The following is a 24,794-nucleotide window of genomic DNA, read 5'->3' as shown; positions in this document are numbered from 1 at the left end:
GTGATTATGCAAGTCTATGAGATAATACCAGTACCTTTTAAAACTCAATCGAAATGACAGGTTAACTTGTCTTGAGGCTTAATAGATTAATAAAAATGGCAAGTTTCTTTGCTGGGACCTGGAATTTTGTAAACTTGTTGATGCTACTTTTTACATCCTGCAAGGATTACCTCTGTACATAACTGGGAAGAGTGGAGAAATACATGGTCATTATTTCAAAAGTTTAGTTTGGGGGGAAATGAGGAAAGGGATTTAGCTTTTCATAATGAAAACTTTAGGAACCAGTGCTCACCACCACTATTGGATATTTATCGTTTTCCTTGTCATTATTAGCCTAGCATCCTACACACCTGTTGTCATCTTTGAAAATAAAGATCCCTGCCTGAATCAGAAATTACCCACTGGGTAAAGACCAGGGAAGGGTTATAGCCAAGGCAGAAAAAAAATAAATGCTTAGAGTATAAAAAGAGGGAGGGAGGGGTCCTTGGATGGCTGAGTCAGTTAAATGTCCAACTATTGATTTCAGCTCAGGTGACGGAGTTGGAGTGGGGAGTAGGCTTGAGATTCTTTTCCTGTCCCTCTGCCACTCCCCATGCTCATGAGCCCTGTCTCTCTAAAATAAATAAATAAATCTTGAAAAAAAAAAAAAAGAGGGAGGGAGGCAGGGAGAAAGCAAGCAGGGAGGGGGGGAATCTAGAAATAAACTTTTAATTTCAGCATTCACATAGGTTTTGGGTAAATGATCCATAAATAAATTAAAAATTAATAAAATCAGTTTTAACTGAATAATAATTTAAGTATAACATTTAACTATGGGCTATTATATTTTGAGTTATGGGCAGGGGGTGGGGATGGGGCGGGGTGGAATGGGACAGGGCCTGCCCTCCAGGTGCCCAGGCTGAGGGGAGACCCTACCTGACTTGGGCGGGTCCCTCGGTGGCTCGGGCAGGCGGAAGACATAGTGAACATAGGAGGCCAGGAGGCAGTTCCTGCCGTGCTGGTCCTTGGCCAGGTCCTTGCTGTTGTGCAGACTGTTGGCAATGGCCACCACGGATTCAAACGCAAACTGGGAGAAGTTGGCTAAAGAACCAAGAGAAAAATGAGTGGCCTCACACCTGGTCGTGAATGAACCCAAATTAGAATGTTCTCTGGGGCAGTGTCTGGGAGTCCTCACCGCTGGCCAGAGGAACTGGGCTGCTCACAACGATGGCTGGGGCAGGGCGAGTTGTGTTGGGGACAACCCCTTCACCCCTGGTCTGCTTACTGCAGATGACCTCACCTTGCCTCCTTCATCTGCCCCCTGTGGCCAGCACTGGAGCTCTTCACGGCAAAGACACCAGCCCGTCTAGACATCCTCCCCGCCCTTCTCCACCTGGCTGTGACCTGGTGCTGCTCAGCGGGACCGGCCCTGCCATGAGCACTGTCTCCTGGGAGTGTGTTAGACACACAGACTCTCAGGCTCCACCGCAGACCTACTGAGTCAGGATCTGCATCTAACAAGACGTGCAGGTGATTCTCATGCGTGCCCACCCCGGTTTGAGATGCGCTGTTGCCCCCTAAAAATTCTCCGGGTACAGATTCATCTACAAATGCAGATGTCTCACGCCCTTCTCCACAGTGGGCCCGCACAAAACTGCTGATTTACTGTGGACGGTCTTGTTCGGGAGCTCCAAGCCCTCCAGAGCATGGCTCCACCTTTGCTACTCAACCTCGGACCCTTTTCTGCTCAAACTCAACTTCCTTTAAAATGAGGCAGCTGTCGTTCTGTCCCCATCACATGTCTGCTCTGCCTTAGCTCTGCACTTTTGCTCACGCTGTTGCCTTCACCTGGAAAGCCCTCCGAGCTGCCACCGGCAAAATCCCACCAGCCCTTCACTGCTGGGCACCATCCCCCCGCCCCCAGGAAGCCTCTGACACCACTCAGCACAGGGCTTTGGTGACACCAAGACACATAGATCCTGGGCTGTTCCTGGCGGTGAGCTCTGTTTCTCAGAGCAGGCCTCCAGCCTTCCAGGATGAAGGACACTTCTCCAGCTCCTGGTCTCCCCAGTGCCTGACAGGTAGGTTCTGAATTAATAATTCTATACCACGTGCTTCCATCTCTTCGGCCTTCTCTCTCCCCATGGCAGGTGGCAACTTGCTACAAGGCAGCAGCTCAAAGCATAGGAATGAACACTTTGCCTAATGTCCAGGTCTCTGTTAAACAGCTGGAACAAATATGTGAGGGTGAGAGCACGGAAAGGGATCTGGGGAGCATGCAAACTTGCCCCTCTGCAGGAATCTAGCAGCTGCCCCTATGCAATGCGGGCCTACAGCATAGGATACCCTATCTGTGAAGCCTTGAGAGAAGATCCCAGGGCACAGTGAACAGAGGTCCTGTTCATCCCCGGCTCTGAAAGGTCTCCAGCATGTGTGGCAGACCATGAGTTCATCATTCCCTCCCCACCAACTCACTCACATGCCACAGCCCAGCCATGTTATTTGCTTCTTTTCTGACACTCCCAGGAAAGTTTCTTTTGACACTGTTTTTGGAACCACTTTTGTTCTAAACCAGACACTCTGGTTTTCTGCTTTTGCCCTGTGCATCTTAAAATCCCCATGTTGGCCTCTTTTTTTCCCATGCCACCTTCAAACCCATCTCAAATACTGGCTTCTTCCTGGAAGGCCTCCTTCGTCCTCCCAGATGGATGTTTTTACCAGCCCCACCCCCAACATTTAGCTGTGCCCCTTTGAGGATGGTCCTGTGTTGCTGCTCTTTCCTATGATTTAAGTCTTCCAAGGTCCCATATATTCTCGACTATTACTGCAGAGCCCACAATGCTTAGCAGAGTACTGGGAGCATGAGTGGTACCCAAAAGACATCTGCTGGATGGGAGGGCACAAAATGACATAAGCCCAGCCGAAAACAGTGTCAAACTGCAGGAGGCAGAGAACCACTGCACCCAGCTATTACATGACATTGTCTCCAGGGACATCTGACACACTGTATTTAGAGTTAATTTGTTCAAAGCAAGCATTTAAAATACATTGTAAGATAGAAAGTTGATGAGCGGCTGCCAGGGGTTGGGGGCAAGGGTGAATGGGGAGTGGATCCTAAGGGGCACGGGGTTTCATTTGGGGTTAAAGGAAACCTTCTGGAATTGGATACCAGTGCTAGTTGCACAATGTGAATGAGCTAAAAGCCAATGCACTGTATATGCTTTAGTGAATTTTAAAGTATGTGTATTATATTTCAATTAAAAAAAAGTGATCACACTGAATTTCAATTTAGAAATTTCCTTTCCGTCCATGGAGTATGAGCTGTTTTACTTCCTCCCAACATTGTATTTCCTCGTTGGCCAAGCAAACAAAAATATCTCAGAAGTAGAGTAAGTCCACCAATTGCCAGGAATGGAATTTGAAAGATTGCGTCTAATCATTCAATACATATAACTATAACTTGGGGGGCACCTGGGTGGCTCAGCTGGTGAAGCAATGGCCTTTGGCTCAGGTCATGATCCCACTGGGATTGAGCCCATCAGGCTCCCTGTTCAGCGAGGAGTCACCTCTCCCTTTCCCTCTGCCTGCCACTCCCCTGCTTGTGCTCTCTCACTTTGTCACATAAATAAATAAAATCTTTAAAAACAAAACAAAACAAAAAAACTATAACTTGAATAACTTGAAGCATCCTATAATAATCGGTTTTTGGTTTTTTTTTTAAAAAAAAAACTCCCAGGGAGTCTCAACAACAAAAAAAATAATCACTGGACCTGGCTTTCCTTGGACTCACATCAGCAATAGAAGATCCCATTGTCCCCTGTTCTCAGGATTTCTGGAAGATCACATGTCGTACAAAGCGCAGCCCACCCGCCCTGACTCCTCGCAAGCCCTGCAGGCCTCCCACCTGTCTGTCCGGCGATGAGCATGGGCTGCACGGACAGCTGGAAGAGCTTGTCCAGCACCAGGTGCAGGAAGAGGACAAGGGGTTCCAAGCGGGAAGAATTGAGGCAGATGAGACTGAGCTTCAGCTCGTGCTCCAGAGAAGTCTCGCTGATCTTCTGGTCCAGCACGCGGATGGGGAAGGTCACCTGGCTCTCCAGGGAGTGGCAGAGGGTAAAGAACTTCTCCAGGTGGTTGTCCTGGGGAGAAGGAGAGATGGGCCTCATGGGGCTGACCCCGTCCACGCTGCCCGGTGGAGGCATGAACACAGACAGCCCTTCTTCCTTCCTGGACAGAGCCTCTTGTCTGGTCACCCAGACCCGAAGGGAGCTGGAGGACCCAGCTGTCTCAGGCTGAGGTTCCGAACTCCTCCATAGGGTGCTGGGGCATGAAACAGAGTCGCTTGATAACCATTACCCGAAGAAAATAAAATTCGGCTCTGACCTGGTGTGTGGGCAGAGGCAAGCACACCAAGTGAAACTCACTGCCAGAAAGGGGTCTGAGCCAGCGTGAAGTGCAGACGGCAGTAAGAAAAGGAAAGAATGAAAAAGGAAGGAAGGAAGGAAAAAAGGGAGGAAGGAAGGAAGGAAGGAAGGAGGGAAGGAAGGAAGGAAGGAAGGAAGGAAGGAAGGAAGGAAGGAAGGAAGGAAGGAAGGAAGGGAGGGAGGGAGGACTGGAAGGAAAAAAAGCATTCCTTCATCTAGGTGCTAGCCATTTTTATGAGGTCTTTCCATTTAAATGACAAATAAAACCTGAACAGGCCTGTAGCCTCTACAGAGAACTAAAAGGTGATTTTGTTTGTTTGTTTAATCCCTGCACAAAGTCTGTCACTGATCTTTTATTGGACCGTCCATAGAGGCTGCTCTGCTGTACTGTCTTCCTTATGAGCCTCTGGCTCTGATTTGAAGAGGACTTTGAAGTTCCCTTACCTGGGTGTGAACAGAAGAAACAGCTTGCACTTCAATATTAAATACTCCCTTGTGTCCTTCAGCCCACTTAATGGGAGGATTCTGTAAAGGGACTTTCTGTGTTAAGAAAGAAAAAGAAAATTAAAAGATTAGCAAAATTCAATCCCCTCTTCCGGTTACTGGCAAGCAGAGTGAAGCAGCTGGAGGGTCAGTGTCAGGGTTACACAAACAGAACCCTCCCTGGAAGCCTGATACAACTGGCCTGGGAGTTAGGAGTCCTATCCCCAGGTTCGGTTCTTCATGGAACTGGTTATTGTTACTCTGACAGTTTGAATTAACTCTCATTTTCTTACACTGAACAGAGGGGACTGAAGTGAGTGATCAGTCTTAAGCTCCCATCCAGCACTGATAATCCTGGATCCTAAGGATCAGAATAAAGTCATATTGCAGCAATTTCCACATTAATCAGGAATGTCAAGACAAAGTGTAGAATATCTTCTGAGACATGAAATTTTAATGCTTTCAAGTACCTGTAGTTACTTTGCTTTTAACAAAATGTTTCCAAAGAGCAGTCCCGCTAGGCTCCTACATTAATTACTCAAAATGACTCTTTTATACCATATATATATATATATCAACGGTTCTGCAGTCCTTGGGGACCATTTCTTGCCTTACATTCCCATCAGATCAGTCATTTTCTAGAGACATCATCACACAGCACTGAGAACAGCCTAGCCTGACACAGCTGTGTGAGTGTGGGTGTCTCTTGCATTCTAGTGTAAGGAAACATGTTGTACTTGCAAGAGTAGGATGTGTGCATGGGGTGTGGACTGCTGGAAGTCTCTAAGAGTCACAAGCTGGAGCCCACAGTGGATCCAGCCTACAGACAGGTTCTGTTTGAACCAATTTTGGAAACATTTTGAATTAGTTGCCAACGTTTGAAAGTCAAGAAATTTCCCATGAAAGCTTGCTTTCCTTTTTTCCCTAAGATTTTTACATTTATTTAAGACAGAGTGAGTGGGGAGAGGGGAAGAGGGAGAGAGAGAAAGAGAACCTCAAGCAGACTCCTTACTGAGCATGAGTCCAATGTAGAGCTCAATCTCATGACCCTGAGATCATGACCTGAGCTGAAATCAAGAGTTAAGACACTTAATCGACTGAGCCACCAAGGTGCCCCAAAAGCTTGTTCTAACTTCCCTTGAGAACTGAATGATACGAAGACATGGGCCTTCATCCCAGGGTGGCATCCATCTGTGGGGCAGAGAGCAGCTGTGACCCTCAAGGGGCACACAGTCTCCATGGTGAACACATTCCACTAGGACCCACCACCCATTACATTGTTCACCTGACTCCTGGGCTCATTGGTGTTTATCGCCTATAATCTAAAGTAGCGCTGTCTGCTAGAAATATTACGTGAGCCAGTATGTCATTTGAAATCTACTGGTAGTCACATTTCAAAAATTAAAAAGGAACATACATTAATACTTTTAATACTATGTTTCATTTTGCCCAACAGAGCCTAAAGATGATCAATAAAACATGTAATCAATATGTTAAAAAAATACATGATATATTTTACCCTATTTTTTCCCTACTAAATCTTTGATAGCAGGGTTGTGTTTTATACTTTCAGCACATCTCAGATTGAACTAGCCACTTTTAGTAACCACATGTGGCTAGTGGTGACTATACTGGACAGTGCGGGTGAAGCTGAGGGTATGTCTATAGAGGTAGCACAGGGCAAGAAGGAAAAAGGAACTTTAATATAAGGAAATTAAGCATCAAGTTTGTTGCTTGCTACAACTTATCTCATTTCACGTCCACAGCAGTCTTATAGGCAGGTATGGGCTCAGTTTCATTACTGAGACTCAGAGGGTAAGCAATTCATTCAGGTTCTCCTAATGAGGGAGTGGAAGCATCTGGATTTTGTACCAGATGTATTTGTCTCCAAAAAACTCAGGTTCGTCTTCCAGCAGTAAGAAAATAATTGGGTATTCTAGGGAATTAGAATGGGCAGCTCGATGATGAAAAGGTGGTTTTCAGGGCTTCAGGATGGAGTCGCATTTCCAAATCATCCAAATCATAAAGAACCATCAGGGAGCATCTGTGAACATACTTAGGTGGCTCTTAGGTGGTTTTGAGGAGTGTGATTTTGGTGGGAAACCAGGCATGCACCTGTAGTCCAGAGCAAAGGAAGTTTCTCTCTCCAGGGAGAAAAAAGCAAAAATGAGAATAACTGAATAGCCTGGGGATGACAGATGTGTAGTCAGAGTGGAGAAGACAGCTGACTCTAAAAGTTGAAACAAAAATCCAAATTCCTGGGAGATTTTTCAACATGAAAATTGCAAGGAAAACAAAAGAGATAAAGGTGGGGGGTGCCATGGATAAAAAGTCTTAAAAGACCTGTCAACTAACAGCAATATGTGAACCTTACTTGGGTCTTGATTCAAACAAACAACTGTAAAAAAAAAAATGACATTGATGAAATAATTGAAAATTTGATCACTCATTGGATATTTGAAAATAAGGGAACTATTAATTTTTAGGGTATGACAATGGTATTGGTTAAAAAAAGAGCCTTTATCTTTTAACATAATTTAAAAATATTCATAAATGAAATGATACGATGTCTGGGATTTGCTTCAAAATGATACTTATTGATGCAACCCTGTGCCAAGCTGACTGAGAAGCATGAGGGCTGGTGCAGAGATAGTGCTTTGTAGCGACCAGTGGAGAGTCCACTGGGCTCCCTTCAGTGTGTAGGTAACAGCAAAGTGGGTGCGCAAGAGGCAGCAGAGGAAACGGGGAAGAGAACTCCCGACATTGGCATCTTTAAAGGAATAAAGGTAGCCAAATGCAGATAGCAACAACTGGCCCAGGGATGCCTGGGTGCCTGGGTGGTTGATCTTCTGCCTTTGGCTCAGGTCATGATTTCAGGGTCCTGGGATCAAGTCTTGCACTGGGCTCCCTGCAAGGAGCCTGCTTCTCTATTTCTCTGCATCTCTCTCTGTCTCTCATGAATAAATAAATAAAATCTTTAAAAAAAAAAAAAAAAGACCCAGAGGACAAACCAATGGAAGTCAGTGTGGGGACCTTTTATCTTATTTTAAAGATTTTTTAAATTTATATTAGAGAGACAGAGCACAAGCACCAACAGAGGAGTGGCAGTGGGAGAGGGAGAAGCAGACTCCTTATTTCATCAGGAGCAGGGAGCCTAACATGGGGCTCAATCCCAGAACCCTGGGATCATGACCCGAGCCAAAGGCAGATGCTTCAATAGGTGAAGGTACCCTAGCCACCCAGGCACACCATGCAGTAACCTTTTGAAGGGATCAGTGGTAAGAGCAGTTTTTAACTCAAGTGGACTCTCTGCCTCCTCGTTCACAATGCATAATTCTGTGAATCCCTCTGTTGTGGATAACGCCAGGTAATGCTTCCTTGGGTACAAGTCGCATTTAGCAAATATTCAGGGTTGGTGATGTCTAAACGAATGGGGTTTCATGATCATTATTCCTCCCCTCCTATCAGAGCAATGTGTTCTCAGAACATGTAACGTGATGGGCACCTGGGTGGTGCAGTCCACTGAGTGCTGGACTCTGGGTTTTGGCTCAGGTCATGATCTCAGGGTCATGAGATCCAGCCTGGCATTGTGCTCTGCGCTGAGCACAGCCTGTTTGAGTTTCTCTTTCTCCTTAATCCCCTGCTTCTCCCTGTCCCCCACTTTCTCTCTCAAATAAATACATCCTTAAAAAAGGAAGATGCAATGTGCTGACAGATGATTGCTCCCCAAATATGCTAAGCATCCTCAGTCATGTTTAAGGGCATGAGAAGTGGATCTGGGAAGATGGTCCAGACCACGGCTGGACAGGAAACAGCTACCACCTAGCTCTCTGGTTACCTCTGCAGAATGCATGGAGTAGTTGGGTGGCAGCTTTTCCAAGGCAACTGGGAGACAGTAGGATCCAGTTTGAAGACGTTCATTTAAGAGAATTGGCAGCCACTGAAACAGATGATGTAAAGAATAAAGTGGTATTTATTATAGCATATAATTCTGGCCATTTATCTAGCTCACAATAATCAAATGCAACTAAATGATGATTAGATATTGACCAGGCCTCCTTTTGCCAGCAATTTCTGTCAAGTTCTTTGCATTTTAAATTCCCTGAGTGCTCCTAAGATAGTAATATCGATGATTTACTGCTTCCAGAGCCAAAGTAGTAGCATTTTTCTTTACAGCCAATGTTTGTAAGTGTCTGGACAACATCAATGTTTATTTTACCTTTCATATTTTTTAAAGAAATAACTTTCTTCCCCTTAGGGGAAAAAGAGCTGGTCTTACATGTGGAGTGTATACACACACACACACACACACACACACACACACACACATATATTTTTTAAATAAATGAGCATTCTTCCAATATCTATCACCCATAGCTTTCCGTTCCAGAAATTTGTCATCTGCTAAGTCAAGCCATTTCTGCTTTTTGCTAGAGTCTGGTTTGGCACATATTGCTACTTCTGACAGGAAAAAAAAAGCAAGTGAATAGGACTGAGTTGTTTATCCCTGCAGGGACCTTGGAGTCCAACCACTGCAGTGTGAATTGGCAAGTTGAGAATGACTCACCGAATATCCCAGGAGACTTTCCACTGAGGCTCCTTGCTTCTGCTGACAGCTGATATGATAGAAGGTGAACAGGAGGTGGTGATTTACTGTGAGCTTAGCAGGGAGCTTGATTTTCACTTCTTCATAGAAGTCAGGAGACCTGTTTCAAAAGCACATTATACACGAATAACTTTCAACAAGAGCGATGACTTCTCTGACTATAAATTGTAACACCACAGACCCTTTGCTCCTCAGAATTTGCCAGCTTGGGGTTTTGCTTTTCATTTGACATCATTCTGCTCCCATGCAGAAGATCCTTGAGACCAACCTTATACCACCAGATATGCTTCCCAACTAAAGGCTTTGTTAGGGGGGAAAAAAAAAACTCTGCACACAACGGAAAAGTTCAACTTAATTTGAAAAGAAGATGAGTCCCTTATCAGGCTCCCCTCATGGAGCCTGCTTCTCCCTCTGCCTATGTCTCTGCCTCTCTGTGTCTCTCACGAATAAATAAAATCTTTTTAAAAAAATGAAAAGAAGATGAGACTCCGAGTCTCACTGTGACCTCCTTTTTCTGTCTCCACCCCAAGAACAGGGACTGGTACATGGCTGGCACTCATCAAAGGGATCTGGATTAGCAAATGAATGCAGGCAGGCAGGAAAAGGAACCTGATTTACTGAATTACAAGATCCCAGATACTTTACTAAGGGCTTCGCATACATTATTCATCCTCATCTCAATGGAGGAAAGGGAGTTCAGAGAAATACTTAACAGGGCCAAGGTTATCAAGCCAGGATCAAACCTGAGTCTATTTGATCCTGTAAAGATTTCCCTCCCCTACCTGTGAAATGTGAACAGTGGTTTTAGTTATTCTGTGACTCAGTTTACCCATAGAATAAGTTATGTTCCACTTCTCTTTGGGGCAACTGAAATGTTTTTAAAGCAGATAATGGGGCAGGTGTAGGGTAATATTTAGAAGACAAGGAGACAGAGAAAGGAAAGAAAGGATTTTGTTTCTGGACCCTTGCAGTATCTCAAAGCAAGTTAGGAAATTTACTTCTTTATTTAATCCCATAAAACTTTTCTTTATCATACGCAACAGAAGTCTCCAGAAAAGTCAAAGCCATATTTGGTTCTTAAAGATCTGTTCTTTTCCCGGTCTTAGTTAATGGCAAAAAAAAAAAAAAAAAATCATTTTGGGATACCTGGGTGACTCAGTGGTTGAGCATCTGCCTTCGGCTCAGGGTGTGATCCCAGAGTCCTGGGATCGAGTTCTGCATTGAGCTTCCTACGGGGAGCCTGCTTCTCCTGCTGCCTATGTCTCTACCTCTCTCTCTCTGTGTCTCTCATGAATAAATAAATAAAATATTTTTTAAAAAATGTGCATCTCCAACCCAGAATCATAGAACTAGCATATATTTCCTTTTGTTACTTAGTCTCTGAATTATAAAAACTGTTGGGAGAAATCACTAAAAAAGGATTCAGAAAAGCCAGGAGATAATGACACAATCATGGCATATGTTTAGAACTCTGAAATGCACTTACTTATTATGGTATGTAATAGCTGTGTATATTTCCTGCAGAAATTCAGGGCCGTTGGATTTTCCAAAGATGACCTGCGCACCAATGTGGAAAGAACCAAATTAGCAGTGATATTTGGGTACATCAGACCAACTCCTATCAGTCTGATGGGTGTTCTGGTCTCACAAAGCTGCATTTTGTAAACTGAGGGTGCTAGGTTTACAACTGTCCCAAGGGCATACTGGTACAGAAGAACTGGCTGTGAAGGGTAAACTGAGACCCTGAGGAGCTGTATGAGTGATCAAGAGCCACAGGATTCTGAGACTGGAAAATCAGTGCCCTCTCCATTCTGCCTCACTGTCTAGAAGTCTATACTCCAAGGCAAAGCCACCTAGTTTTACCCTCAGTGACGCTGGTCCAGGCTCTTTTCCCTCCAAAGACATGGACCTGGTTGCTTGGGTGATCTGGACCTTTGCTGGCTTGTCCACATGTCTGTGCTATTTGGAAAAAGACACTTCCTCTGGCCTGACTCAGCCCTAAAGGCACATGATCTGACTCACCTTTGGGCAAAGAAAACAAGAGCTTTCTACTAGATGCAACAATGCTCATGACAAGGTACCAGGGCTTGGGGAGTAGAAAATGGGCTGGGATTGGTCCTCACCTGTCCCCTACTAGAAGCTTCTGCACAGCTGTACCTGCCAGCCCTGAGAGCCTTACTAGGGACCAGGGCAGAGAGAACCAAGGGAGCCTTCCTTGGGGACTTCTTGCCTATCACTGTCACAAGAGGATACCTTGCCTTGGGAAGATGAGTGGGTCAATAGGAGGATGGTTTTTTAAAAAGATATCTGAAGAATGGAAACACTGGAAAAAAATACTTTCAGTAGAAAGGTATATTAACTGAATTCTAGGACTTAGGGAAAATGATAATAGCTAACTGCCCATCTCATTTAGTAGCAGATAGTTAAAATAATACAAATTCTGGCCTTTGGGGTGCCTTGGAGAGCACTGTATTATATATTTGTTCTTTGATTTACATTTTGCCTCAGGATGATGATGCATTCCCAAAAGGTGTTGAGACGACCTGTGTGTGTGTGTGTGTGTGTGTGTGTGTTTATCATTACTAGGCAGTACTTTACATGTGCCTCCAGATGTGGCCTGAGGCTTGGGTGGAGTGCATTGCTGTGCCCCAACCCCCGCCCCCAGAAGGAGAGAGGCTGACATAGTAGGCCTGTCTCTCCAGCTCTCCTGCACTTAGGGTGGTGTGGGTAGATTTCATAATATTTTTCAGTGCTCTTAAATGGTCTGCATTTCCAAATTTCACAGATTAATAGGGAATAAGTTAAGGAAGAGACTTAAAAATTTAGGTTGACCCTGGGTCCCCATCAGCACACAGGGACCAATATAGGACCAGCCACAAAGGCCTTTGCACATGTTAAGACATGTTGGCCTGAAGAGGAGGACTGTGTATGCTGATGGGCCTCGGATTTTGTCTGTGTGAACTGACAAAGGAAGTTCAGCCCACCCTGGTGTGAGCTCAGCGCATTTGTGTTTCTCTCTTTACCGGCATAGCGTTGCTAGCATCCTCTCCACACATAAACTGGATCTTTATTGTAATGTTCCGCGCGGATGCTAGTTTGTTAGTAAAGTTCAGCCTCTGTGGGTAGACATAGAGAAGATTTCTGGAAAACAAAAGATAAAGAACCAGTGAATAAAGTCTGAAGTTTATTTTTGCCACATTCTTCTGTGAATGCTAAAGCCCACATTTGTGAGATAATTATTCTGAAGGAGTTTCTCCTTTCAGACGTGAATTATTTTTGGAGGAGTGAGGTTTTCTTGATTCTTCCTCTTCAGCTGCAGCCAACTGATAATAACCAACATTGTGCTCTTCCTTGCTACGAAGCAAGATGTGTCTGCTGCAGCTGAGGAAGTCTCACTGCCTTCAAATATGGAAAACTGCCGAGAGGTAGTATGTCTGATACAAAGATAAGAAAGCAAAAAAAGCTTCAGCTCCTTTTATTTCATTTTTTATTATTTATTTTTTAAAAGATTTCATTTTGAAGTAATCTCTATACCCATGGGCTCAAAATCATAACCCTGAGATCAAAAGTCACATGCTCTACGGGCTGAGCCAGCCAGGCACTCCTGAGCTCATTTTGAATACAACTCAGGACCACAAGTGATGGACCTAACTTCATATCTTTTCTTTCTCTTTTTCCATTTCTAGTCTGTATGAAGTAGTTTCAATTTCTTTTTGGCATGGCATTCTGGATAGGTTTAGTGTTTTCCTATCTAAGATGACAGTTCAAACCTCCAGCCCAATAAACTAAATGACAATAACAACAGTATGAAAAAATGTATCCATTTATCTAACAGCTATGGACAGGTACTAGGCTAACTATAATTTTTTATGTTTATCTATTTGCATTTTTACTAGCATATTCCACTAAAAGGTAAGCTCTAGGAAGGCAGAGATTTTTTTCTAAAGATTTTATTTATTTATTCATGATAGACACAGAGAGAGAGGGGCAGAGACATAGGCAGAGGGAGAAGCAGACTCCACGCAGGGAGCCTGACGTGGGACTTGATCCCGGGACTCCAGGATCACGCCCTGGGCCGAAGGCAGGCGCTCAACCACTGAACCACCCAGGAATCCCAAGGCAGAGATTTCTATCTAATGTTTGATCCACTGATGAATCACCAGCAGTTGGAATAGTGCCTGGGACATAGCAGATGCTAATAAATATTTGTTGAATAAAGGAACAAATGTGTGTATATATTTTTTTTCAGTTCATTCATAGGCCAGGCTTGCAGCTAATAAAGGAATTAATATTAGTGCTGTAATTAGTATTGTCAATTTGTCAGTTTCACATTCCCGACTCAAAGAAAAAATGATATTGACATTCATATAGCGCTTATCCTGAGTCAGGTGATATTCCAAATACTACTTCTTCTTTATTTTTTTTTTTACTTCTTTTTTTTTTACTTCTTCTTCTTTAAAGAATTTATTTATTTGAGAGAGAAAGAGCTCGAGTGAGGGTAAGAGGCAGGGCAGTGGGGGCCCAGGGGGTAGGGGGAGAGGCAGAAGCAGACTCCCCACTGAGCAGGGAGCCCAATGTTGGACTTGATCCCAGGATCTGGAGATCATGACCTAAGTAAAAGGCAGATGCTCAACCATCTGAGCCACCTAGATACCCCTGAAATACTTTTATTTATTAACTTATACTGTTAAATTCTCACAATTATCCCATAAGTATTACTTCCCATGTCACAAAGATAAAAGTAAGATACAGAGATGTTGCATAACTTACCCCAAATCACAAGGGTAGGAAATGTCAGTTGGGAGTTGAAGTCAGGAAGTCTGGCTCTGGAGCTGTGCTCTCAACTACTGAGCTGTATGCCCTCTCCTAAGACCCCCACTGAGGTGACAACGACTTTGTCATACTGCGTTACTCATGACATCTCTCAGTGACAAGTCTGCCTCACTTTCTGGGTCTTATTAACAGACGAGTATCAGCAGGACACAAGGGCTGATTCAATTAGTTAGTGTCCCCTTCTTTGGGCAAATATCTTGTCCTCCTCACATGTGGCCCACTCTTCTAACTCCTAGGTAACACATTCTCCCCAGAGACACATTCCTGTCTCAAAGGCTTCCGAGATGACAAAACAACCTTTGTGTGACTCAGACACCAGAAAAGGAGTGGACAAGAGGGACCAGGTGACCAGATTTTCCTTTGGTGAATGTGTAGGTTCTCATAATACTTGACAAAGACTTGACTCTTAATCAATACAAGGGCTTCTCAACCGCACCATTGCTGACATTTGGGAGTGACCATTCCATGTTGTGTGACTGTCCTGTGCCTTGTAAGACATTTGGCACCATTGCTGGCCTCTACACACTAGGCATTTAGTAGGACCTCCCCCTACTCAGCCATAATCAAAAATGTCCCCAGAAATTGCCAAATGTCCCCTGAGGGGGCTCCTAATCACCCACATTTGAGGACCAACTTATTTACACATGTGAATTTGCACAGTAAAGATCCGTACAATGATCCCCAGTAGATTTCCCGTCTTTGGGATAGAGTCAATGCCACTCCCTGGGTCCATATTCAAATGTAAAGTATGCTCCACTGGACAAGGGTGAAGTCAATGCTCAAGTATAAGGCAGAAGATGAAAAATCTTTATCTGTTTAATTTATGAGGTCTGCGGTAGTTGGAAGGGAAGGACTAAGCTGGCATTGACTCTGCTCTTGCAACTCTAACTAATCCCTTTGTTGTAATAACCAGATCGATCCTGCCATCACATGTAGGTGAAAAATGGTCATTTTGGGAGCGCCTGGGTGGCTCAGTTGGTTAAGTGTCTGCCTTCAACTCAGCTCATGATCTCAGGGTCTTGGGATCAAGCCCTGTGTCAGGCTCAGTGGAGAGTTTGCTTCTCCCTCTCCCTCTCCTGTTCCCCCTGCTTGCGCGCATTCTCTCTCTCTCTCTCTCTCTCTCTCGCTTTCTCTATCAAATATACAAATAAATAATCTTAAAAAAAAGAAAGAAAGAAAAAAAGAAAATGGTAATTTTGGATCAGTGTCTGCATAAAGGCCCAGAATTACCCCATGGCTCTCCTTGCTACAATAATATCACCAGGGACGATACTAATGACCAGCACTTCAGACAAGACCAAGTGGATGGGCTGAGTGAACCCGCTCCTGATGGACCAGGCTGACAGCTCTCAGTCAATGATTTGGTACCAGACACATAAATAAAGAGCAAGCCATGTGACAAAGTTAATGTTTAAGGGAGAGCTTCCTGAACTACCAGGAAACAGATGCACTGATGCTCAGAGCCCCTGGTCTGCTCAGGTAAGAGAAGTAAAAAGCTTTCTGAGTGTCCTGGGATGGGGGTACCCCTCAGAGCTGAGCCAATGTGAGAACAGAGGGGCTGGCATGGCGAGCTGGCTCTTAAAATAATTTTTTTTAAATCACAGTCCAGCCGAGCTCTAATAAAAATTTCATAATAAAACTTCAGAGTTTGGAATACTGTTCTGTAATATACTTCATGCAACTTATCACTATAAAAAAGCCAAGATGCTGATCTCACGGAGTGTCATAACCCCTTTCATCCTAGGCCAGGTCTGGAGCAGGGCGCATTCCATTACCCTGCGGATCCCTGAAAGCCCAGCCCAAACCAACGCTGCCCCAGCTCCTCCGCAAAAGCCCAGCTCTTTGCAAAAGGGTAACAAGTCTGTAGGGAAGAAGAGGGGTGGGCTACCAAACGCTGCCAGGAGAGGCTCGGGGAGGCCAAGATACGCAGGTTAATGTGCGCCCTGAATCACTTCGAGGGGGAAAGAGGTCGCCCCTTTCCCTAAACGTTTCGACCTCAGAACTCATTTCGTTAGTCTGTTCTTTCATGGTGTATTTCACATGTGTAATGTTCTGAGAAATCACTTGGGGAAACATTGAAATAAACTTATCTGCGGTCGGAGGAACAACCCACATCAAGGGAGGGAAAAATGCGAGTGGATTCCCTGCTGAAATAGGATGCAGGATAAGGAGTGAAGGCTCTCAGGTAGTCAAGGAGAGAAAACGCTGCTTGGAATTACCAGGAACACACAGGAGCTGATAACTTTGTGCAGGTTCAAAGGCCAAGGATGCAAATAAATAGCATTCCAATGTCTTACTTTACCCCAGACTGTCTATGTTGGAGGACTTACTGGAGGCAGAATGGGGGGGACACGGTGCTGGGGACAGATGAGAATTGCCATATATCATGACATCTCTAGGCTACTCTCTGCCTCTGGCACTGTCCTACTGATGCCCTAGCCTGGCAGCAACTAGCACACACACTTCCACCTGCCTGCTGGGCTCCATTTCCAGCTCTTTCTAGCTACCAACCTGTCCTCTTGTTGATCTCTTGTGATCTGAGGATCACAACTGGCTGTAAATGGTCAACTGCATTGACTGCTTCCTATATTTAAGTGCAAAAGAACATAAATGCAAGGCAAGAATGTCATCATAAGGAAATGATTTAAATTCAGATAATAGGCATAATACTCAACAAGCTTCAAAAGTCAGTAACATATTAATATGGCTTCCTCCAAAGAGGAGATGACAGGCCATGATAGAATGAAGGGATAAGCATTGAATTCTGGGGGGTGAGAGCTGGGAGATACCAAGCCCGGCCCCAGTTTTTGAACATGAGACAATGGAGGCCCTGGGAGATAAAGGGATGGTTCACACTCTGTGAGTTTGCCACGGAGCAGGCATCGGATCAAGGCCAGTGCTGTTCTGAACCTCGCAAGTGGCTGTGTCAGTGGCACCTTCCAGATGTTGCTTTCTTAAAGTGAGGAAGTCCAACCATGAGGCTGTTAGGAATGGACATGGATGTAGTAATGAGGATGGAAGGCAGTTCAAAGTTGGGTGTGGGTGTGCCAGTGAGGGCACAGACCTCTCTCTGCTCATGCTTCCTCATCTTTGCTGCCACTGCTCTCATCCTCAGAGCGAATGTTTATTGAGTGGTCATGTTAAGACTGGTTAAGGGTGTTGGCTCTGGAACCAGAGAGCTGGCTTTGGGCAAGTTATTTAGCTTTTCCAAAGCCCCAGTGGGGCTAAAAATCATGCCTACCTTGCAGGGCTATGGTGAGTATTAATGAGTAAGAATTTATTAATGATGGCTGTGGTGATAATGATGTCCTGCACACAGCAGGGTCAGATACACACCGCAACCTACATGTTCCACTCCAAACCACCCTCATGTCTCACAATTGCAGTGTTTTCAATTCATCTCTTGACTTCTACACTCACTCCTCAAAATCTATTTCTTATATATCAGTTGGAAGACCTTCCAAAAGTGTAACAGATTATGGCAGGCCCTGACGAGGATTTCCCAAACTACTCATCATGAGCCTTATATGAGCAGACCCCTAGCAATTTCCCTAACCCTATTGCTCATTACTTTCCCACACTGGCCCTTTTATCAAGGCCTAGAACATTCTAAACTGATTCTTATGACAGGTCTTTTGTAACTGCTGTTCCCCTTACCTGGAAAAGCTTCTCCTAGTTCTCTAAATGACCAGTCCCTTCCCATCTCTTGGGTTTGGGCTCAATGTCCTAGCGTCAAAGAGATCTTTCCTATCAACATATAGAGTTGGTCAACTCCACTGTCCCTCATATACAAACTCCTCTCTCTCTTTTTATAATCATGCTTATGAAAGCAATATGATTATGACAATGATATATAACCATTTTTCAATCGTGAAGAGTTGAAAAGTACAGAAAAGTATAAAGAATAAAATATCGAGGGATGCCTGGGTGGCTCAGTGGTTGAGCGTCTGCCTTTGGCTCAGAGCTTGATCCCAGAGTCCCAGGATCAAGTCCCACATTGGGCTTCCTGCATGGAGCCTGCTTCTCCATCCGCCTGTGTCTCTGCCTCTCTCTCTCTTTGTGTCTCTCATGAATAAATAAAATCTTTTTTTAAAAAAAGAATAAAATATCAACTACTCAATATCCTACTCCATTGAGAAACATCACAGTTCAGACTAGCCTATTTCCCTGTCTTTATTTCCTCTATACATTAAACAGTTTCATCTTACTGTATATAAAAAGCTTTATCTTGGTTTTGTATCATTTAATGTTGTTTAATTATGACTGTTTTCCCAGTGAACACGATCTTAATGGCTATATGATATTCCCCGTCATGAATTTGCCATAATTTACACTAGTCTCCAAAAATAAGCATTTGGGTTATTTCCTTTTTCTCAATTATTAAGCTGTGATGAACACTTTATTTCGCTCCACTGCAATGTGGTATACTTTGGGAAAAATTTCCTTAGGTTCTGTAAAGTTCAATTTCTTCATCTTTGAATTAATTGAAAAACAATCTACCTTTCTTTATGCTGTGCTTGAAGAAATAATGAGCCAGTTTGTAAAAATGCTTTGAAGCAGTTGGATGAAAGGGTCTGTGTAAATCACAATGTTAGTAGCCCCACCAGACTGTATAAGCAAGTGAGCTGTCCCTACACTCTTCTCCCGTGTCCCAGTACAGGGGCGCTGCCTACCTGACCCACCCTACCCCAACATTGCTCCATAATTTTGCACATTGCACAAGCAAACCCTTGTTCTCAAACATCATCACCTTGGGCCCTCAATGTCCTGGTCTACACTGAACATGCTTTCTACAGGACACACAGCTGGAAGGAAACTTCAAGAGAATTGAGCTCAACATCCATCTTTTTGTAAACCTGGAGACTGACTCCAGGGAGGTTAAATGGCTTTATCAAAACATTTTTTTTTAAGGAAGGTGAATTCCCAAGGATCGTTATATCTCTTCTTGCAACAATGCTAGGTGGTGTGTTTTATTAAATATGCATGCTTTTAAAGAAAATGAATATATGAAAATAAGAATGTTGTCTCTTGAGCAGCCCTGGTGGCTCAGTGGTTTAGCTCCGCCTTCAGCCCAGGGCATGATCCTGGAGACCTGGGATCGAGTCCCACGTCAGGCTCCCTGCATGGAGCCTGTTTCTCCCTCTGCCTGTGTCTCTGCCTCTCTCTCTCTGTGTGTGTCTCTCATGAATAAATAAAATTTTTTAAAAAAAGAATGTTATCAAAAATAAAAATAAAAATAAAAATAAAAAAGAATGTTATCTCTTGAGAGGGAAGATCTACCTGCATTCTCAGTAGTTCGCAGAGCCTAAACCAGGTAAGAGTGATTATCAGGAAACTGATAAATGGGCTCATATGTTTTACACATGATAAATTATATGCCTCATGTTAGCTAGAGAAAAATCCTAAGAATTATGTCATCTAATGATTCTTGAGAAGGTAGCTCATAAGCAAGATAGAAATCCCTGGTTGTGGCTGAGCGATTTTGAAAGCTCCCTTAGTTAAGTGCAGGTCCAGCATATATGCACGGCATCTAGTACAATCTCATTTTCCCCAAACGCAGACTAGAATGGCTCTCCTCAGTCCCATGCATCACAATGCTTAACAAAACATGTGGTATTCATCAACAATTTTCTTTCCAGACCCACTTCAGATGGCTTCTCTTGATTAAAAATTATTTTTGGAAACTTCAAATTTTTTCCACTGATTCCCCAACAGCTACTGATTTTTGAACTGCCGTAAGTGAGCAGCCCCAGGAAGTCAGAAGCTAACTTGTGGAATCTGGTCATTCTTAGATGGAACTGGTGACCATACTCTCTCAGCTCCTTACTGTCTTGGGACTGTCTTCTGTTTCCTCTGCTGAATACAGGTTGATGCAGGGGACCTAGAAATCTTACAAAGCCACAATGCAAAGAACACCAGTTTGGCTCTTGCTTGATTTAGCCCGTTGTCTATCTGGTGTGAGAAACCAGAGAGAAGAACCTGCCCTGTCATTTATTCCCAAGATGACATCCGTGCTCTGTCCTAGGAGCTTCTCCAGTGTGGAGGGCAGCTCAAGAAGCAGCGAAGACAACATTGGACACCTGTTTAAACAACTGGGCACTTTGAACAGCTCTCTAGCAGAGCTGCTAACACAAGTGAGCCAGCAGGAGGGAAAGCAGAGCCTGGAGAAGAGAACCGGGCAGGTCGGCAAGAGGAATGAAGGCCTCTATCAGCTGGTTGAAGAGCTCCAGCACTGGCTGGTTGCCGGCATGAAGCAAAGGGAGAAATTTAACAAGAAGCTAAAGTTGTTGGAGGTGAAGATGGAGGATGCTGCATTCTTCAAGCCAGGTGAGCTTTCTCTGACAAAGGTGGCGGAGATCATCATGGTGAGTGGATCGTTATTGATAATCTTAGTTGACTGTGATTTTGACAGATTGGAAAATAAGCTACAATGGCAAGAATCAAGTTGGAGTTATTTTTCCTGTGAAAAACCTGGTTAAGAAGAGTGGCAGTGCTGATTTATTCTTTGTGATACTAATGTTTATGTGTCTTCCATTGTTATGAATGGCAACCTAAACTATGTTTGGAATAAAAAAAAAATGTGTCACTTTTGTGCTCCTGAAGGAATGGCTGGAGAATCACTCAGTTATGTCATGAAGCCAAAAACCTAATCTTTTATTCTCTCTCTTTCCGGTTTCCCTCCCCACCTTTCGTTGTCTGTCTTCAATCTCTCTGTGTGTGTCTGCCTCTTTTTTAGCTCCCCCTCACTTTCTCTCTTTCTCTGTGTCTGGACGCATCCGTCTCCTTCCAAGAGTGCAGACATCAGGTTTCCTGCCAAGAGCTGGGGCTGGCTTGTGAGCAAGGCCACTTTACCCTCAGGATGACAGGCACAGAGCCTAAGACCTAGGAACATCTTAAGATGTCACGAAAAATGTCTGAGGGCCTCCAACGTTATTAGCTCCAACATATGAAAATCAAACTTCAATATCACAATTAATGATTTTACTTTTTAAAGAGCTTTATGTATTTGAGAGAGAGAGAAGGCACGAGAGAGAGAGAGAGCGTGCACAAGCAGTGGGAACGGCAGGCAGAGGGAGATGCAGGCTCCCCACCAAGCAGGGAGCCTGATGCGAGACTGGATCCCAGGACTCTGGGATCATGAGCTTAGCTGAAGGCAGATGTTTAACCAACTGAGCCACCTAGACGCCCATGATTTTATTTTTTAAAAGTTTAAGTAATCTGTACACTCATCATGAGGTTTGAACTCAGGACCCCGAGATCAAGAGTCACATGCTCTTCTGACTGAGCCAGCCAGGTGCCCCATGATTTTATTTTTTTTAATTTTTTTTTATTTATTTATGATAGTCACACACAGAGAGAGAGAGAGGCAGAGACACAGGCAGAGGGAGAAGCAGGCTCCATGCACCGGGAGCCCGACGTGGGATTCGATCCCGGGTCTCCAGGATCGCGACCTGGGCCAAAGGCAGGCGCCAAACCGCTGCGCCACCCAGGGATCCCCAGCCCCATGATTTTAAATTACATGCTTACCACATCTGACATTTTGTTAGTTCATCAATGGCAACTCTACTGAGTTTAACCAACAGGAAAAAAAAAATTTCCCCCACTTTGCAGACTGTTATATATATCTATATATAAAGTATATATAGCAAGTAGAGAAGTAGGTGCATCTCAAAATGTTTGAAATGACATCTGGTCAAGTGCTTCAGGTTTAGGGGGATCCTAAAAGGATCTTAGCTATGGATATGGGCTAGGAGGAGAATAAAACACCAGTGAAATCAGTTTTGCTCTCTCATTGGTGTTCCTAAAGCTTGAGACACAAGTGTTGGCTTAACAGCAGACCACTAGCAACACAGTCTGAATTGAAGTAGATAGGCTAGTAAGTTAGTACCTGGCTCTCCTGTTACAACATATTGAAACAGTTTTCTATATAAAAAGCTCCCCAGTTTTCTAAACAAACATGCTCAGCCTATTCTGGTAACTTCAAAGTATTCCTTTTTCTTTTCTTGGGTTTATTTTATTTTTTTTAATTTTTTAAAAAATATTTATTTATTCATAGAGACAGAGAGAGAGAGAGGCAGACACAGGCAGAGGGAGAAGCAGGCTCCATGCAAGGAGCCCAACATGGGACTCGATCCCGGGACTCCAGGATCATGACCTCGGCTGCAGGCGGCGCTAAACTACTGCACCACCGGGGCTGCCCTTTTCTTGGGTTTAAAAACTCTTTCTTTCTAGCCCTTTCTGCAAAGACAGAGCCAAAGAATGGATGAACTGTTTGTGGACATGGAAATGCAGCACAACCAACTGCATGAATGTGATGCCCTCATTTGAAAACTATGGGAAAAGGTTGGTGGCTCTAACTGCTTTGAATACATTGTTAGCAACTGACTTTGATTCTAAGAGAATGAAATTCAAATACCCATTAATACCAGTGCTCTGAAAGTTGTGTCTTTTATCAGGCATTCCAAAGAAACTCGCAAGTCTAGGTACATTCTTTTAAGGCTACTTATGCCAGGTAAGCTGCTGAGGAGGTGGTTTTATTTATTATTCACATTTCGCTGCCAGAAAAATATTTTTTAAATGTAATAATAAAAATAGCTAACGTTATCGGGGCATCTGGGTGGCTTAGTTGGTTGAGCTTCTGACTCTTGATTTCCACTCACGTCATGATCTCAGAGTCTTGGGACTGAGCCATGTGTTGGGCTCCGTGCTCAGTGGAGAGTCTGCTTGGGATTCTCTCTCCCTCTGCCCCTCTCACCTGTGCATGTGCTTTCTCTCTCTTTAAAATCAATCAATCAGGGGATCCCTGGATGGCTCAGCAGTTTAGCATCTGCCTTCAACCTAGAGTGTGATCCTGGAGTCCTGGGATTGAGTCCCACGTCAGGCTCCCTGCCGGGAGCCTGCTTCTCCCTCTACCTGCTTCTCCCTCTGCCTGCGTCTCTGTCCCTCTCTGTCTCTCATGAATAAATAAGTAAAATCTTAAAAAATATCAATCTTTTTTAAAAAAATGGCTAACATTATTTCTTACTATGTGCAGGCACTGTTCTAGGCACCTAAGACAGATAGTATGATTACCTTCATTTGATTACCTTCATTTGGCGATGATAAAACAGAGGCATAGAGAGGATGCATAACTTGCCCAGGGTAACTAGCTAGCAAATGGCAGATGGAATTCAGACCAGGTCCCCTGAGGTTAGACCCAGGGCACATAACCATTGCTAACTCTAAGACCAACAGTAAATGTCTCTTTGGTCCACAGACTCACCAGAACTTTACTATAATGTGATCTTTTATTATATTATTTACAAGGGCAAAAGGACGTTCGCCCAAACTGTATGATTTTTTTTTAAAAAAGGCTTGAAATAACGTAGTTAATGCCGAAGATGAGAGTACTATCCCTCAGTATTAGAGGTCTTAATGTTTTAAATCCATCAAGAACAAACTGAAGTTAGAAATCTTAGAGCACAATATTTGATATATTCTAGAATTACTGAGGAAACCTGCAAACCTAGTATTTTAAACGGTAGCATGCTCTGTGAATACTTGCTTATGAGTGAGCTAAGGCTTTGCTACTCAAAGGATGACCAGGGAGAGGCAGTGTCAGCATCAGTACCACCTGAGAGCCTGTTAGGCTGCATCACAGCCCCGCTGAATCAGAACCTGCATTTTAACAGCACCCCAGGTGATTCAAATGCACATTCAAGTTTGAGCAGCACCGATTCAGGAGAACTGATCTGTTTTTAATTTTGCAGATAGATGAATCCTAGGGTTCACTGTGTTTCCTTTGTTTTTTGGTTTTTTCCCCCGCGTGGCTGGTAGAAAGCTCAAGGTCACATGTGCAGCTAACTTTTTAAAGAACTGTCAAGGACATGAAGATATATTCTGGTATTAACCTTACCCAGATTTATATTGATTTCTTTCCCCTTATTTTCCTTTCACTCAAATTTTATACTTATTATACAGTCTCCTAAGCTACCCCTGATAATTTTTAGAATGAGGTTTATAAATAAATGCATATAAATAAGGCATTTTCCATGCCTAGCCTTGTCATTCTGTGCTCCTGCCATTATTTGTGTTTGTTCCCATTTCCAATTCTTAGGTTAGAGCAAAGCGCAAATTCACAAAGGAATCCACAAAAAGTGCAAAGAGAAACCCTCGTGTCTAGGCTGAAGATTATGTTCCAGCTTCAGAAATCAGAGCAAAAGAAAATGCCTGTGACTGTCCTAGGGCACCCTGAGAAATGGAGCAAGATTAGGAGGCACTGGGGAAACTACCACAGCAGCAGCTTGCCTCTCAGTAACCTCTGTGCCTCGCAGGCTTGGTGCAGTGTTTCATATAAATGCCGGTACTGTATTCTGAACTTTGGGGACCCCTACCCGTCATCCCCACAATCAGCAAACAGTAGTTAAGAAGCCAGAGACAAAATGTTACCAAACTGTTTAGAAACACTGCAATCAATGACCCAATATTCT

General features: G+C 43.8%; 1 protein-coding gene across 2 annotated transcripts in view; it reads right to left on the bottom strand.

The window, feature by feature from the left end:
* DOCK8 (dedicator of cytokinesis 8) overlaps positions 1 to 24,794 on the bottom strand; it is a 223,866-nt gene that overhangs the window by 78,142 nt on the left and 120,930 nt on the right. For both annotated transcript variants that reach the window (XM_055310526.1, XM_055310527.1), the window contains exons 15-21: positions 12,516 to 12,633; positions 10,979 to 11,049; positions 9,454 to 9,592; positions 8,725 to 8,826; positions 4,848 to 4,943; positions 3,884 to 4,118; positions 916 to 1,080 (exon numbers count right to left, since the gene is read on the bottom strand). In XM_055310526.1, coding sequence (XP_055166501.1) covers positions 916 to 1,080; positions 3,884 to 4,118; positions 4,848 to 4,943; positions 8,725 to 8,826; positions 9,454 to 9,592; positions 10,979 to 11,049; positions 12,516 to 12,633 — 926 coding nt within the window. The remainder of the gene's footprint in view (positions 1 to 915; positions 1,081 to 3,883; positions 4,119 to 4,847; positions 4,944 to 8,724; positions 8,827 to 9,453; positions 9,593 to 10,978; positions 11,050 to 12,515; positions 12,634 to 24,794) is intronic.

Source organism: Nyctereutes procyonoides, unplaced genomic scaffold, assembly GCF_905146905.1.
Source record: "Nyctereutes procyonoides isolate TBG_1078 unplaced genomic scaffold, NYPRO_anot_genome, whole genome shotgun sequence".
Classification (NCBI taxonomy): domain Eukaryota; kingdom Metazoa; phylum Chordata; class Mammalia; order Carnivora; family Canidae; genus Nyctereutes; species Nyctereutes procyonoides.
This window is presented reverse-complemented; position numbering and strand designations above follow the sequence as displayed.